This window comes from Symphodus melops (assembly GCF_947650265.1).
Source record: "Symphodus melops genome assembly, chromosome: 19".
NCBI classification, from domain to species: Eukaryota; Metazoa; Chordata; class Actinopteri; order Labriformes; family Labridae; genus Symphodus; species Symphodus melops.
The window spans coordinates 3,049,951-3,063,095 of record NC_136709.1 but is presented as its reverse complement, the minus strand read 5'-3'; the positions used below and the strand labels follow the sequence as shown (position 1 = coordinate 3,063,095).

The window sequence follows — 13,145 nt, the reverse complement described above, 5'->3', positions numbered from 1 at the left end:
TAAATTGGTCATATTTTAAAGTAAACAATGATAAATCCCAAGAGTTCAAATGAACCCTTGTGAAAGTTATGTAGGTAAAATAAGCTTCTGTACAAGAATAAAAATAACTTTATTGTGTGAACTGTCCTTAAAGAGTCTTCTAAAATAAGCTTGTAATGTATAAGTTTCACATTAACATTCAATTATGGAAAACATCTATTGTGTTGTTTCCTCTAAGGCTGTACGAGTGCCTGTGTGTGTGTGTGTGTGTGTGTGTGTGTGTGTGTGTGTGTGTGTGTGTGTGTGTGTGTGTGCCTGTGTGTGTGTGTGTCTGTGTGTGTGTGTGTGTGTGTGTGTGTGCAGTAACAGGAGGATCTGTCGTGTCTCGTTGACAAACACAGACACACCCTAATACTCTAAGGGTGTGAACAACAGAGAGACAAAATCATTAGTCTGTTGTTGTTGTTTTCTCCACTTACACTCCACCCATGACGTCGACAGACTGAGTTTTGACTCCGTAGCCGACGTCCTCCATGTTGATGATGGGACCCAGCAGGTCCACGCTGAGCCCGAGCTGGTTGAAGTGTTGCTCACTGCACAGTTTAGCATGAGGAGACAGGAAGTCCTTGTGGAGATAATGGCACAGAAAAATGATTCGACTGTTAAGAGCCAGTTCTCTGCTTTCAACACCACAGCAATCAGCATTTAATGCCAGAAGGCTGAGGCAAGATCAAACAAGAATGCTTTAATATCATCATGTCGATGTGTCGTTGCAGGTCATACTCACTGTGCATACAGGCCGCAGAGACAGCAGCCCGTCCTCAGTTCCTCCCCAGTCACTGCAGTGAGGATACTCCCCCTCCTCCAGGATGTACTGCTGGCCTTCAAAGTCCCACTCCTGATAGCCAACCCAGCTATGAGGACCAACAAAAGGTATTAGCTACAAATTCAGTCTTATTCAGCAATAAGCACCAGGAAGGAAATCCTTGTCCTAAAATCTGACAACACTCATTTGTTCAACACACCTCTTGGTAGATTTAACCTTTGATCTAAATCCAACCCTTTAATCTTCTTAACTTAACTGCAGCAGTGGTTGAGAAAATCAGGGAAAATAAAGAGTCCACTGTTAAAAATGAAGCAAATTTTTCCCTCAAGTAATTCTTTTCACTTTTGTTGTTGTAACTTCCCCTGTCTATAAAATGTGAATATCTTTAACATCATTCAGGCCTTTATTAAAACGGCTTTGAGGGGTGACAAAATTGATCCCACAGATTAGTTGCTCGATCTGTAGCGACTTAGGTCCAAGTCCGGCTGTAGACCAAAATCTGGAAGTTGGTCGGGTAGCTGAGGAGGTGCTGGGTCACTTCATGACTACTGCAAAGGTGCCCTTAAGCAAGGCACAGAAACCCCCAACAGCTGTGGCGTGCTGTGTGTAGCAGTTAATGCACACATACAGGTCCTGTTTGTTCATGTGTGTGACAAGCATGTTGCTCAGTGTAACACTGACACTAACAACATTTCAATTTCTTTTGCATAAATTATGTTTTAGTGTTTTTGAAGAAGTAACTGTTCCAAACAGTCCTCTTTAGATGTTATGTGATTACAGACTCAGTAAGAAGAAGAATTACAATTTTAAAATGTTTGAAATGCAGTCCAGAGAATAAACTAAAGTATAAATCATGAATGATTACAACCTAAGTCTCTCGTTCAGCTCTTGTGTTGTCTTTCATTATTAGCACATGATTCGCTGTCTGTGAAACAAACAAAAAAAAACAAAAACAGGTTGGCTCATTTTTCTACCTAAATGTACTTACAGACCACCGAGCACTTTCATGGACCCCACTGCAGACAGCGTCTCCTTGTTCTCGCTTTCCTCCTCCGGTTCGTCTTGAAGTTTGTACACATCACAGTCCACCTCTAAGCACTGCCCTTCAAAGTTTGGCTTCTCAAACACTAAAGCCTGAAAAGAGGAAGGAGTTAAAAACAAGTTATCTACAGTAGTTAGCTATATGTGTTAAATCATTTTCTGTCCTTAAGAAGAATACCACTCATTCCACAAACTACAGAGATAATATATCTATACATGTGTCTGTCAAAAAAGGAGCAAAGGTTGCAGGTACACGCTGCAGGCTAAGAGACGTCAGAATACTGGAGGCAAGCAATACAAGTGTGAACTGCTCCTTTTCATTGCACACACTTTCCATTTGGACAAAACAACCTTGTGATAAACTTTAGCCCTGTGTCTAAAGGAGGTCGAAGGGGTGAGCTTTAAAGCCTATAGTTTTCTTCCGGGTGTATGATGTATGCCGGTTGGTACTTTATGAGGGATGCGCTTGGACAGTTTTCAGGACTGGTCTACATGGATCAGTCAGTCACAGAGACTACAGCATTTCAGTTTGTGTAAAGCTTCATTAACAAACACTGACGGACCACTTTGTCAAGAAAAATACTTTTTTGCAATTATTTATAGTTGGCGGTACAACTCTCTTGTGTCTGGTCTGGGATCTCTCTGCACTTCCTCGTGCTTACGTAGAAAGCATTAGGCAGGAACAGCCCACAATCCTGTCCCGCCTGTGCATACAAGGAAAGCTTAAGAGACAGGGAGAGGAGCAGCAAACCCAAACAAAGCAGGCATCAATGACAACAGCAGAACATTGATAAAGAGGGAGCAGCAAACAGAAGGCAGCCAGCTAGAGCAGTAGAAAGGGGGTATAGGAACTATTTGGCCAATAGGATGCTTGGAAACCGTCAGCTGATGAGGCTCGCTTGAGATCAGCTGTTACCAAAAGTCTTTCATGATAGCAGAGTGTGACTCCGTGGCCTGCCAGAACTAATGCTACGCTAAATGAATGGGTGCCAATTGTAAGAATATGGCTCTTATGTTATTTATTAACATCAACATCTAGTTAGGTTCTCTGCAGCTTTCCTGCCTTTGTCTATTTTTTTATTCATTCATGACATTAAATCCAAGCCACACAGTAGTATATAAAGTCAATATAATATATATATATACTTAATAGGTGAAGTTCTTTGGATGTTGTGCATACAGGGGGAATATTTTAGACTGACTTAGTTCCTCGTTTAGTTCCTGTAGTGGAAGAGTTACAGGAAAAATGTTTTCATAACACAATAAACCAGACACTGCCTACGACCTCAATTATTGTTTTAATTATCTATATCATCTGAAGTCTGAGTGGAAGACCGGCTCGGCCAGGTATGGTATGTAATTAATCTATGAGAGCGCAGCACATCGTTGTCTCCAATCACCACAACAAACTGTTTTTCTCTGTCACTCCGGTATGACGGGATCACAGCATGAGCTTGTGGTAAGCACAGTGTTAGCTCGTGGTGTGCTCTTCTCTGATAAAATCTGCACACATGCAGGCAGACAGCTTAGAAGAAGAAGGGCCATGTGATATTCTGCATGGTTTTTCAAAATCTGAAGACACAGGATTTGTTCCTTTCTTAGTGTAAATTATTTCTGATAGCTGTTGGGATGAGTGTCAAAATAGTTTTGTGAAACAAACAACACCATTAACATTTCATTTCAAGCCCTCAAAAATGCCTTCTGATTCTTTCTTTTTTTGCCTCACCCGCCTTAAATCCAAAGCCTTAGAACAACCAGTTTACAGTGAAATGACCAAGAGCAGGAGCCGGTCCTCACATGTAAGGGACTGAATATATAATGAAAATCTATAATGAAAAATAACTGACATAACTAATTACACATCAATAAAGGTAGTTAACAGTCTTCTGCTGATGAGCTAATCAAAGAATCATCGAGCTTTAGCAGCACAAATTCCTGCCTGGCAGAAATCTGAGTATAGCTAAGGTTTAAATATCAAGTAAAATTCCCAATGATTATCACCATTATAGGATTACTTTATTTAGATATATTTACATTTGTTTCTAAATCTAAAATGGATTAAAGAAGTGCTCAAAATATGAGTGTGTGCTGTGAATGAAACATCATGTTCCAACAATTCCAACCAAACGGTTTACATCATGAATCAGCTCAATTTATGGGATTAACTTTCCTCTCTCGACCTTTGTTTTGTAAGCCTCTCTAAGGGTGAGTTAACACGTGTAACTAATACTCAGGACTTTGTGTTGTTAACTTGCTCTCTGTGACTCCTTCCGTAAACGTCTGACATTGATAGAGGAAACACGTGATGAAGTGCTTTACACACCTTGACTTCAGTGGGATGCTCCACCTTTATTGTTCCCTGTAATGACGAGAAACACGATTTTCAGATATAGAGACATGGATGGACAGAATGGATGAATGTAGTCCAGACATGTATCTGTCTTTCTTGTAGTGTACCATTCTGAGGGGTCTGAGGGACCCGATGAAAGGCTGAGGGAAACCCCAGGACTCTGGGCAGGGAAACTCTCCTGCCTCCAGCACACCTACGAATCCTCCGAAGCCAGGATCAGTGTACACCAGCCAGCTGAAGAGAGAGAGAGAGAGAGAGAGGGGGGGGGGGGGGTGAGCATGAGAGAGGCTGAGTGTGGCACTAAAGAGTTGCTTCCTCACTGTAATCTGAAGAGTGAAAGCTGTCTTTTCTTCTTGCATAATGAAGTGTAGTTCTAAAAAATGTTTGTGCTAACCATCAATAACTAGCAGCAGTTAAAACTGACAAGCACCAGCTGTGGCTTGCAGCGTGCATTCCTTCTTAGACCGAGAACAGATGCTGCACACGGACTAACTGTGTATGCTCTGAAGATACTGTATAGTATGAGTCTGCCACCAACAAGGAAACCGAAATATCTGAACATGTTTTAATACATTCATGATGCTTTAAATCTAGGCCCAAATACCCGTGTGGACTTACACTCCAGAGTGAACCTTGATGGAGCCGGTGGTCTGAGGCATTGCGTAAGAGCCGATCTCCACGGTGTCATCACAGTAAGACGACATCCTGCCCAAACCATTGACCTCAGTGAACAGATCAATACGTGGTATGCTGTAGTCCTGTGAAACACAGATTACAGTCAGTAAGACAACGGGAGCCTGGAGTGCTCGGAGGTTTGAGCGTTTTAAAGGTGCTCTTTGGAAGGGGAACACAAGAATTAAAAAAAGAGTAAAAACAAGGCACTCTTCTCCATTTTCTAAAAGAAACACATTCTACTCAGGTTTTCAGAATTAGATATTTATGTTTGAGCTTTCACATTATTGCTCTTTATTTGGAGATTATTTATTTTTTCTCTTTTAATTTATATTTGTACCTGGTTTGAACGCTGAACAAGGATATGGAAAAGATGTGGTTAGGCCAAAAGTTTAAAAAGTGTAACACAATATAAGAAAACAGAGAGGAGGAAATAAGAGACAGGATATAAGAAGGGGGGAGTCTTACAGTTCACAGATTCACTAAGAGTGTGAGGTGGATGAGGACTAAACATTTCCCCAGCAGCGTTTCCCACTCCTCATTTCCTGTTTTGTCTGAAATGTTTGCTATCCCCCCTGCCTTGTACTAAATCTTCTTCCTTCCTTCATTTCCATCCTGTATGTTAGGTCAGAAAGAAGCCAGCTCTTAGTGATGGATTTCTTTGTAGATATATAATCAAGTACTGGTCTCCCCTTTCTCTCTTCCTAATATCTATTTTATGCACTACCCTGTCTCTACAACAAAGGCTTGCAAAACCCCCAAATACATCTAAAAAAATGTTTACATTTTGCATCTTATACAGTAACACTCAGCTGAGAAAGATTTGAAGCCCTTTTGAATATTGCTTATTAAACTGAGACATTTTCAGCATATGGCTCAATTTAGTTACTAAGGTATCTGCAAAGTACAATATGTAAAGAGAACATGCTGCCAACAAGCCCTGGTCATGGCTCTTGATGAAGCGTATGCTGAAGCAGACTTGAAGAGATGTCTATGCTGTATACTCAGAGACCAACAAGTATTCAATCCAGTGCACTGTTACATGCAGGTTATGACAGTTAAGATATTTGTCCCGCCTTTCCCCCACAGTGATTGGATGTCGGGGTAGAAAGTGGCAGTGACAACCCAAGGTCAAATATTTCACCTCTCTGTAACCAAGCTCAGTGTCTTGTTGCAGCGATGCTGTTGGTAAAATAGTGTAACAATGCAATACTCCCATGGCAGAGACCAAAACAAATGGTCTCAAGGAAAAAGAATCTTTGGTGAGAAAGGGCGTACCATCAGTCAGACTATAAGAGAAATTGTCTAGTGTAAGAGTAACCTCAGTTTGTTTATACTACAGCAGTATTTAGGTTTATACCTGACCCCTTTTTAAAATCCAGATAAATCACATGCACTGTCGCTGTGGAAATACAATAACTCTCAACATACAGAGACAGTATGAGAGACAACAATCAATCAATCATTGGTTGCATCGGCTCTATAACTTACCCTTACTGCCAGGCGCATGGAGCCAATGACCATTGGTGCTGTTGGTACAGGCTGACCCATCTGGTCCAATGTTGTTGGAGTCCCCTCCTCTGCCCACATGTTCACTATGTGGTCTGTAGGACCCTCCTCCAGGGCAATAATACGACCCTGGAAACCAGGTTTTTCATAAAGGAGCCAGCTGAGGGAGAATTAAAAAAAAACACAATCAGGGTTAGAAACCTTTCACATCAATTTGATTTAATAGATAGCTCAAGGGGATAATTAGACAGCCCCTTGGAATCCTCTGTTGGATACAAGCCTACAAGGACAAGCAGAAACACAGAAAACAAGGAGGGTCATGGGAGGTGGCACTAGGATGAGGAAAGGCAAGGGCATTCCTTTTTTATATATATAGCTACAGTAGTATGAGTACCAGCAAAACCCTTTAATGTCCTTGAATTTAAATCTGAAGGGACTTCAGACGAGCACAGAGACACTTACCATCCTCTAATGACTCTGACTGAGATCACCGGGGACAGCTTCATCGTGGTGGCGTCCTCTACGTCACCATGGAGCTCAAACACCTCCCCTCCAAACTGATCAAGTTCATGTACAACAATCTGAAAGAGGAAAAACAAGACGTTTTAATACATAAAAAAAGTAGCAAACAAACGACGAGTGGAACTGCTCAAGTAATCACATTTCATCTTACCTTTCCAGGCCTTTTGTGAAACCCTCTGACTGCAGGTATCTGAAAGTAAATTAAACATCTGATTAAGAACTTGAATCTTTGTTCCAATGAGAGTTCACTTCTACAGACAACTACAACTAGCATCATCCTAAGAAACAATATTTGTCAGTAACTTTTAGCTAACCATTTCAACCCTTCTGTTTTTTTCTTGCACTCTATAGCATCGATTAGCACTCAGGTTTACTTGTAACGCCCTCTGCAGCATGCTTGCACACACTTGTGCAGCACAACAAGTGAGCAGACAGTTCTGTAAAATAAAAGTGGTTTCCATAGTAGGATAATCTAAAAAAACTGTTTTTAGACGAAGGACTTGTGAGTGCCTTTCAGTGTCCTATTAAACATGACTACTGCGACTCCAATAACAGTAAAGGGTTAAATTTCCCCCTTTAAAATCAGTGTCACAATCAGTTTCAAAACCACAAACTCGCCCACTTTACTTTGTTTTCTGTGTCAGAGTGATGCTGCCCCTGCTTGGTGTTAAGCAGGGATAACGTAAGAAGATAAACCACAATAACTGTTTATGAAAAGGGTCTAAATGAAGAGATATAAGAACATGTTGTGCAGCACCCAGTGTTCGTCTACACACAAACTTTTTTGCAAAGCTCTACTCTATTTGCATGTTGATGCAAATGTCTTACTGAGTTGAGCTTCAGCTGATTTTGGCAAAGACTACCTGTGCGTAATTCCAAACTGAGGGCATTCATCTCTGTCCTGTCCTCACTTGCAAATGATTCATGACTTTATGTTGCAAAATAAAAGAACTGGATATTAAAATAAGACGCCCTTCCATGGAAATACATGAAAGCAGATGAAAGCTTTGTGTACAAGCTTAGCAGGTCTAAACTCATCCAAGCTGTTTCAAAAGTGAAAATCTGAGCTGAGACCAAATTTAACCACAAAAGCTCCTCATCTATAAAAATTGCTACCTTAGGCTTGGAAGTAGAGAGTCCATTTCTAGGAGTTTTCTGGGTGGAGTTGTTGGGTGGAGTCAGTCTTGCAGGCCCCTTCATGCCCACATCCACAGGCGGCACTCCTGCTGTAGAGGTCTGGTCCATCTCAGTGCTCCCCATGGGATTCAGTTCAGGTCTTTCCGTCTCATTAGATTGCTGCGATGTCTCTGAGTCTCCTGTGTTTCCCTTGAGATATTTCTGCAAATGATCAGGCAGCTCTATCTCTGCGAATGAGGGCACAGGAGGAGGTGGAGAGGAGTGGCTGAGTGCTGACTCACTGACTTTACCTTCACCCCCACCCACAAGTGAGCCTTTATCTGTATCTTTCACACCCTCATCTGCTCCAGCGCCAAGCTGAAGTGAACCAGCGACTCCCTGTTGTCCCGGCACAGGCAAGTCCTGTTGGCTGGATGAGAGCATGCTGTATGAGGCGGATGTAGATTCCTCTTTGGTCTTCATAGAGGACCGAGGGGATTTCAGTAAGCCGGAGAGGATAGACATCCTTCCAAGCCGTGACTTCGGCTTCCAAGGCTCTTCTCCATTGTTCTGTTTCTCATCTTTTTCCCCATCAACATTTGCGTCCTCTTTCACGTCACCTTTCCCTTCAGTTTCATCAAGTGCTTCCATCTTTCCTTTGGACGTGGGCATGCCATTATCGTCCTTGTGTTTTTCAAGGGTACGTCCTTCCCTTTCGGCTGCTCTCTGTTTCATCCTCATAGCTGGAGAAGGGTCCCTTAAACTTTTGATCGATGATCTCAAGCCGAACTGGAACTCCTCTGGATCAAATGTTTTCTCAAAGTTGTCCTCTCTGATGGCTGGCATTGTGAAAGGAGGAGACGGGGATTTTCTACGAATGCGCCTCTTGGGAGGTAGTGAGAAAGGAATGCTGCCCTCTTTAATGCTCCTGATAAAGTCGTCGATTTCATCAGGTTCAAGACATCGATCCTCACTGGCTGAAGTTTCAAGTTTTCTTCTTTGCATTTTCTTCTGTTTTTGATTATGCTCTACATCTAGCCAGCTTGATGGAGAATCCTTCTTCATTTGAGATGGAATAGATGGTTGTGCTGTAGCAGAAAGACTCAAATTGCCGTTGACTTTTGACCTTGCAGGCTTTTGAGGTTCACTGAGGGTGACGGCCTTCTCTGGTACTTTGGTCTGAAGTTCCTGCTTCAAACCGCTCTGGGTTTTGGGTTTGTCTTTGGAGTCTTTCTCCTTTGTCTTCGCATCAGAAGTTTTAAGAGCTTCATCTGAAACTGTCGTGGGCTCTTCTTTTTCTTCACCCAAACTTTTGCTGGATACATCGTCTACAAAAATGGGTTTGGACGTTTGCTTGTCATCTAATTTCGATGCAGTCTTTTGCTGATCCTCCTGTTTATCCACTTCATGTTCAACTGCAACAATCTCTTGAAGGAGGTTTTGTTCCTGTTTCTCATCAGTCTTGTTGGCTGCTGTTGCATTTGTCAAAGCATTTAATTTCTCAGGTGATTTGGCATCTTCTTTAATCTCCTTCTTATCTTTATCTTTCACAGTTGTGGTTTTCTGCTCTTGCTTAACGTGAACTTCATTGATGGTGTTTGATTTTGTTTTCTTATTCACTAAACCCTCCAGTTTTGGATCCTTTGTTTGAGTCTCTCCTTTGGTACCTTCAGACGTCTGGGTTTCATTGCTTACTGCTTTTGATCCTCCAGTTGAATCCACTTGTGAAACTCGGTCTTCAGTTTTTCTTTCCCGAGCCTTTTCTGTCTCTGATTTCAGTTCTTCGTTAACTTTTGGATGTTTACATTTCGTTGACTTTTGTTGACTGTCTGTTGGTGGTTTCGTCTTTATGTCTTTACCTTGGTCTCCAACATTTAGAGACTTCTGGTCTTGCTGGATGCTAACTTCACTTTGATCAACAGTAACTTGTGTCTCACTTACTAAACTCTGCACTGATGAACTTTGTGTCTCAGCCTCTTCTACTTGTTTTTGCCTTTGTAAAACTGGACTTTCTGGTGTCTTCTCTGGAGTTTTTTGCATCGCAAGTTTCTGCTTTCGTTCAGCAATTGGACTTTTGGATTTTATAGATTTGTTTATCACTGAACTTTTAATTTCCTCATCTTTGAAAGTTGAAGATTTATTTTTCAGTTTCTTTGTTTTGGCCTCTTCTCTTGTAATTTTAGCATTCTGTGTTTCATTGCTAATTGCTTTTTGTTCTTCAGCTCTGTCCGTCTGTAAAGATTTCCCATCTTTTGTCTCGTGTTGATCCTTTCCTTTCTCAGCTTGCTTTTCTTTGTTGGCATTTGGAATTTTAGATTCTTTTGCAACGTCTTCCAACGGTTTTTGAAGGTCCTCAACTTGGTCCGCTTTAATTTTGAACTCATCTGGTCTGCTAACTTCAATCTTAGCATTGGCAGCTGCAGCCTCTTTTCTCAAACTCTTTACAGAGGAGTCTTTTGTTTCGGCTTCTTCTCTGGTACCTTCAGCACTCTTAGTTTCACTGTTTACTGTCTCGACTTTTTTAGCGGTATCCACTTGTGGAACTAAGCTTTCTAATGTCTTCTCCGTAGCATTTTCTGTCTTGACAGCTTTGGATCTAGATTTTGCTGGTTTGTTTTTCCCTGGCTCTATGTCCTGAGATTGGTCTTTTCCGACTTCAGATTTCTTGTCTTGCTGGACACTAACTTTACTATTAGACCCTGAATCCTTGTTCTCCAAACTCTTTAATGACGCCTCTTTTGATACTTCCTGCTTTTTGTTGATTTCAGCTTTTGGGGTCACAACTATAAGTGCATTAGTTTGACTCTCTTTTGTTATGTCAGTGTGTTTGTCCCCCTGAGTTGTTTCATTAATTCCAACCTCCTCAGCTTTAGTTTGAAGTGTTTTGGGTTCTGGTTCTTTTTTCTCTGTTAATGCCTTAATCTGCTGATCTGTTTCTTTGTTTCCAATTTCTGCATTTTTTTCTAAGAGGATTGCACATTCCTTCGTTGTTTCTGCAAAACTCTCCTTGTTGTCTTGGTTTTCACTTCCTTCCTGTGCTGTCTGTGTCATATTCTCGTGCAAGGAATCTGTAACTATTGACTGTGGTTTCTCCTCTGATGACAGACGTGTTGGTTTCACTGTTTCTGTTCTATCTTTCTCTGCTTTATCCTTGCTAGTTATGGCCTGCAGCTCCTTTTTGGAACTGTTCTGTGACTCATTGCTTTGCACTGCTACCACATTCACATTCAGTCTTTCATTTGGTTTTGAGTCCTTTTCCTTTCTTTCAATTATTCCGGCTACTAAAAGAGGCTCTTTGTCCAGCTGATTTTCAACATTCTTGGGAGATTCACAAGCAACCACGGTTTCTGTTTTATTGTCCAAAGCATCTACTGGTTTCCTGCCAAAACCCTCTTTATTTTTGTCCTCCACCTTAACATCTTTGACATTTTCTTTGCTCTCTGTGGGCAATCTTTCACGGACAACAATGAGATCTGTGGGTTCAATCCGTAACTCCTTTTGCTGCTCTTCACTCGCCGGATTGGGATCAACAGAAACAGCGATGGTCGAAGTTGAAGGAAGCTCTTTTTGCTCTGCATCTTGGTCTTTTGAGTCCAACTTAGAAGGAAGACTATCTGAGGTTTTATTTTTGTTAGACGTTGCCTTATTAGTTTCTTTGCTACCAGGCTGAACACACACCTGTTTAGACTGAGCCATTATGTCACACTGAATGCTGTCATCAACAACAGGTGCAGCTGACGTATCAGTTACTTCCTCCTCAGTTTGTATTGTGTCTGGAGCCAACTCTGCAGAATTTGGCCCTGCAAGTCCTTTCACCTGGATTGCATCTGGTTTTATGTTACTAATCAGCTGGGTTGCCTCTGTGATGTCTTTTTCTTTTACTTCTTCTCTGCAGGTATTAGCTGAAAAATCGGTTTCCTGTTTCTTTGCTGTGTTGTTGCTTTTAATCTGAGATACAACTGTTGTTTGTCGTTTGTTTGCATCCTGTGCATTACCATTCTGGCTACCTGTCTTTGCATTATTTAAATCAGGTGACGTAGTTGTGCTTCCTTTGACAGCCTCACTATCAGGGGATACCTTGTCTCCTGGTATTATTTCTGCTTGAGAGCTTGCTGTGATAGCTACATCATTATTATCTTTGGGATGGATTTTAGAAACCTCTTCAGGTGAAGGACTTCTTACGTCCTCCTCTAACTCTTTCTTTGTGTCTTTGTCTTCCTCTGTAGACACAATGGAATCGTTTGCTTCCTCGGCTGTGACACTCTCTGACGTCTCTGTGTGAGAGTTCAGACCTGAGTCCTGTTTGGATGTGGGTGTGGTCGCAGAACTGTCAGCTGATGAGTGTTTTGTGGATTTGACTTTGTTGGAGCTTCTCTGACCTCTTGTTGGAAGCTTGCTCACAGATGACGAGGGGTCGGATGAATCCTTGAATGGACTCTTGGGCGGTTTGGTGCTCTCGTTTTGTTTGGGGAGCCTTGATGAGGCAGTTTTGTCTTGCTTGGTGGGAGTCGGAGAGGCACGCAGCGTAGGAGAGGCACGCAATGTGGGAGGGTCCCGTAGTGTAGGAGAGGCACGAGGTGTGGGTGACTGCCTCTCTTCATGGCTGTTGTTTCGTTTGGAGAGGTTTTTGGATGGTCTTGGTGACAGCATGCTTCCTGTTGGAACAGACAGACAATTCTAATACACAAATACAGCCCAAACAGACAGTTCCTTGTTATTCCACTCTGTACAGTAAATGATGATGATTAGGTTTGGGCCAAAAGTCAGTTGGCTTAGCAGAGCAAAGAGACTTTCTGAAAGCACCTTGTTTAAGTTATAAAACTCTGTGCTTGTGTTAAAGTGTTTTAAATTAAAACAGACAATTAACATAGATGAATGAGTCTCTACAATCAATCTGTGTCCTCTTCTGAACCACTTCCCTACTCTCTCTGTCCCAGATAAAGTATCTATCATCATCATGTCCCACTTTATTCACTGTAGTTAGACTTGGTTTATTAAATGGATCTAGTTTTTACTGGGCCCAACCCTCTTACAAGAGCTCTGACACACACAGAGTTGGAGAAGGAGGAGAAGTGGAGAGAAAACAGGTGGAGCGAGATGTTTCTTCCTCATGTTTACACGTGTGAGGGC

At 41.8% G+C, this 13,145-nt stretch overlaps 1 protein-coding gene across 1 annotated transcript in view; it reads right to left on the bottom strand.

Annotated features, from left to right (window-relative positions):
* crybg1a (crystallin beta-gamma domain containing 1a) overlaps positions 1-13,145 on the bottom strand; it is a 45,273-nt gene that overhangs the window by 5,355 nt on the left and 26,773 nt on the right. The window contains exons 5-14 of the mRNA XM_079369963.1: positions 8,016-12,670; positions 7,051-7,089; positions 6,840-6,958; positions 6,360-6,537; positions 4,815-4,954; positions 4,304-4,430; positions 4,170-4,205; positions 1,794-1,939; positions 767-893; positions 459-604 (exon numbers count right to left, since the gene is read on the bottom strand). Coding sequence (XP_079226089.1) covers positions 459-604; positions 767-893; positions 1,794-1,939; positions 4,170-4,205; positions 4,304-4,430; positions 4,815-4,954; positions 6,360-6,537; positions 6,840-6,958; positions 7,051-7,089; positions 8,016-12,670 — 5,713 coding nt within the window. The remainder of the gene's footprint in view (positions 1-458; positions 605-766; positions 894-1,793; positions 1,940-4,169; positions 4,206-4,303; positions 4,431-4,814; positions 4,955-6,359; positions 6,538-6,839; positions 6,959-7,050; positions 7,090-8,015; positions 12,671-13,145) is intronic.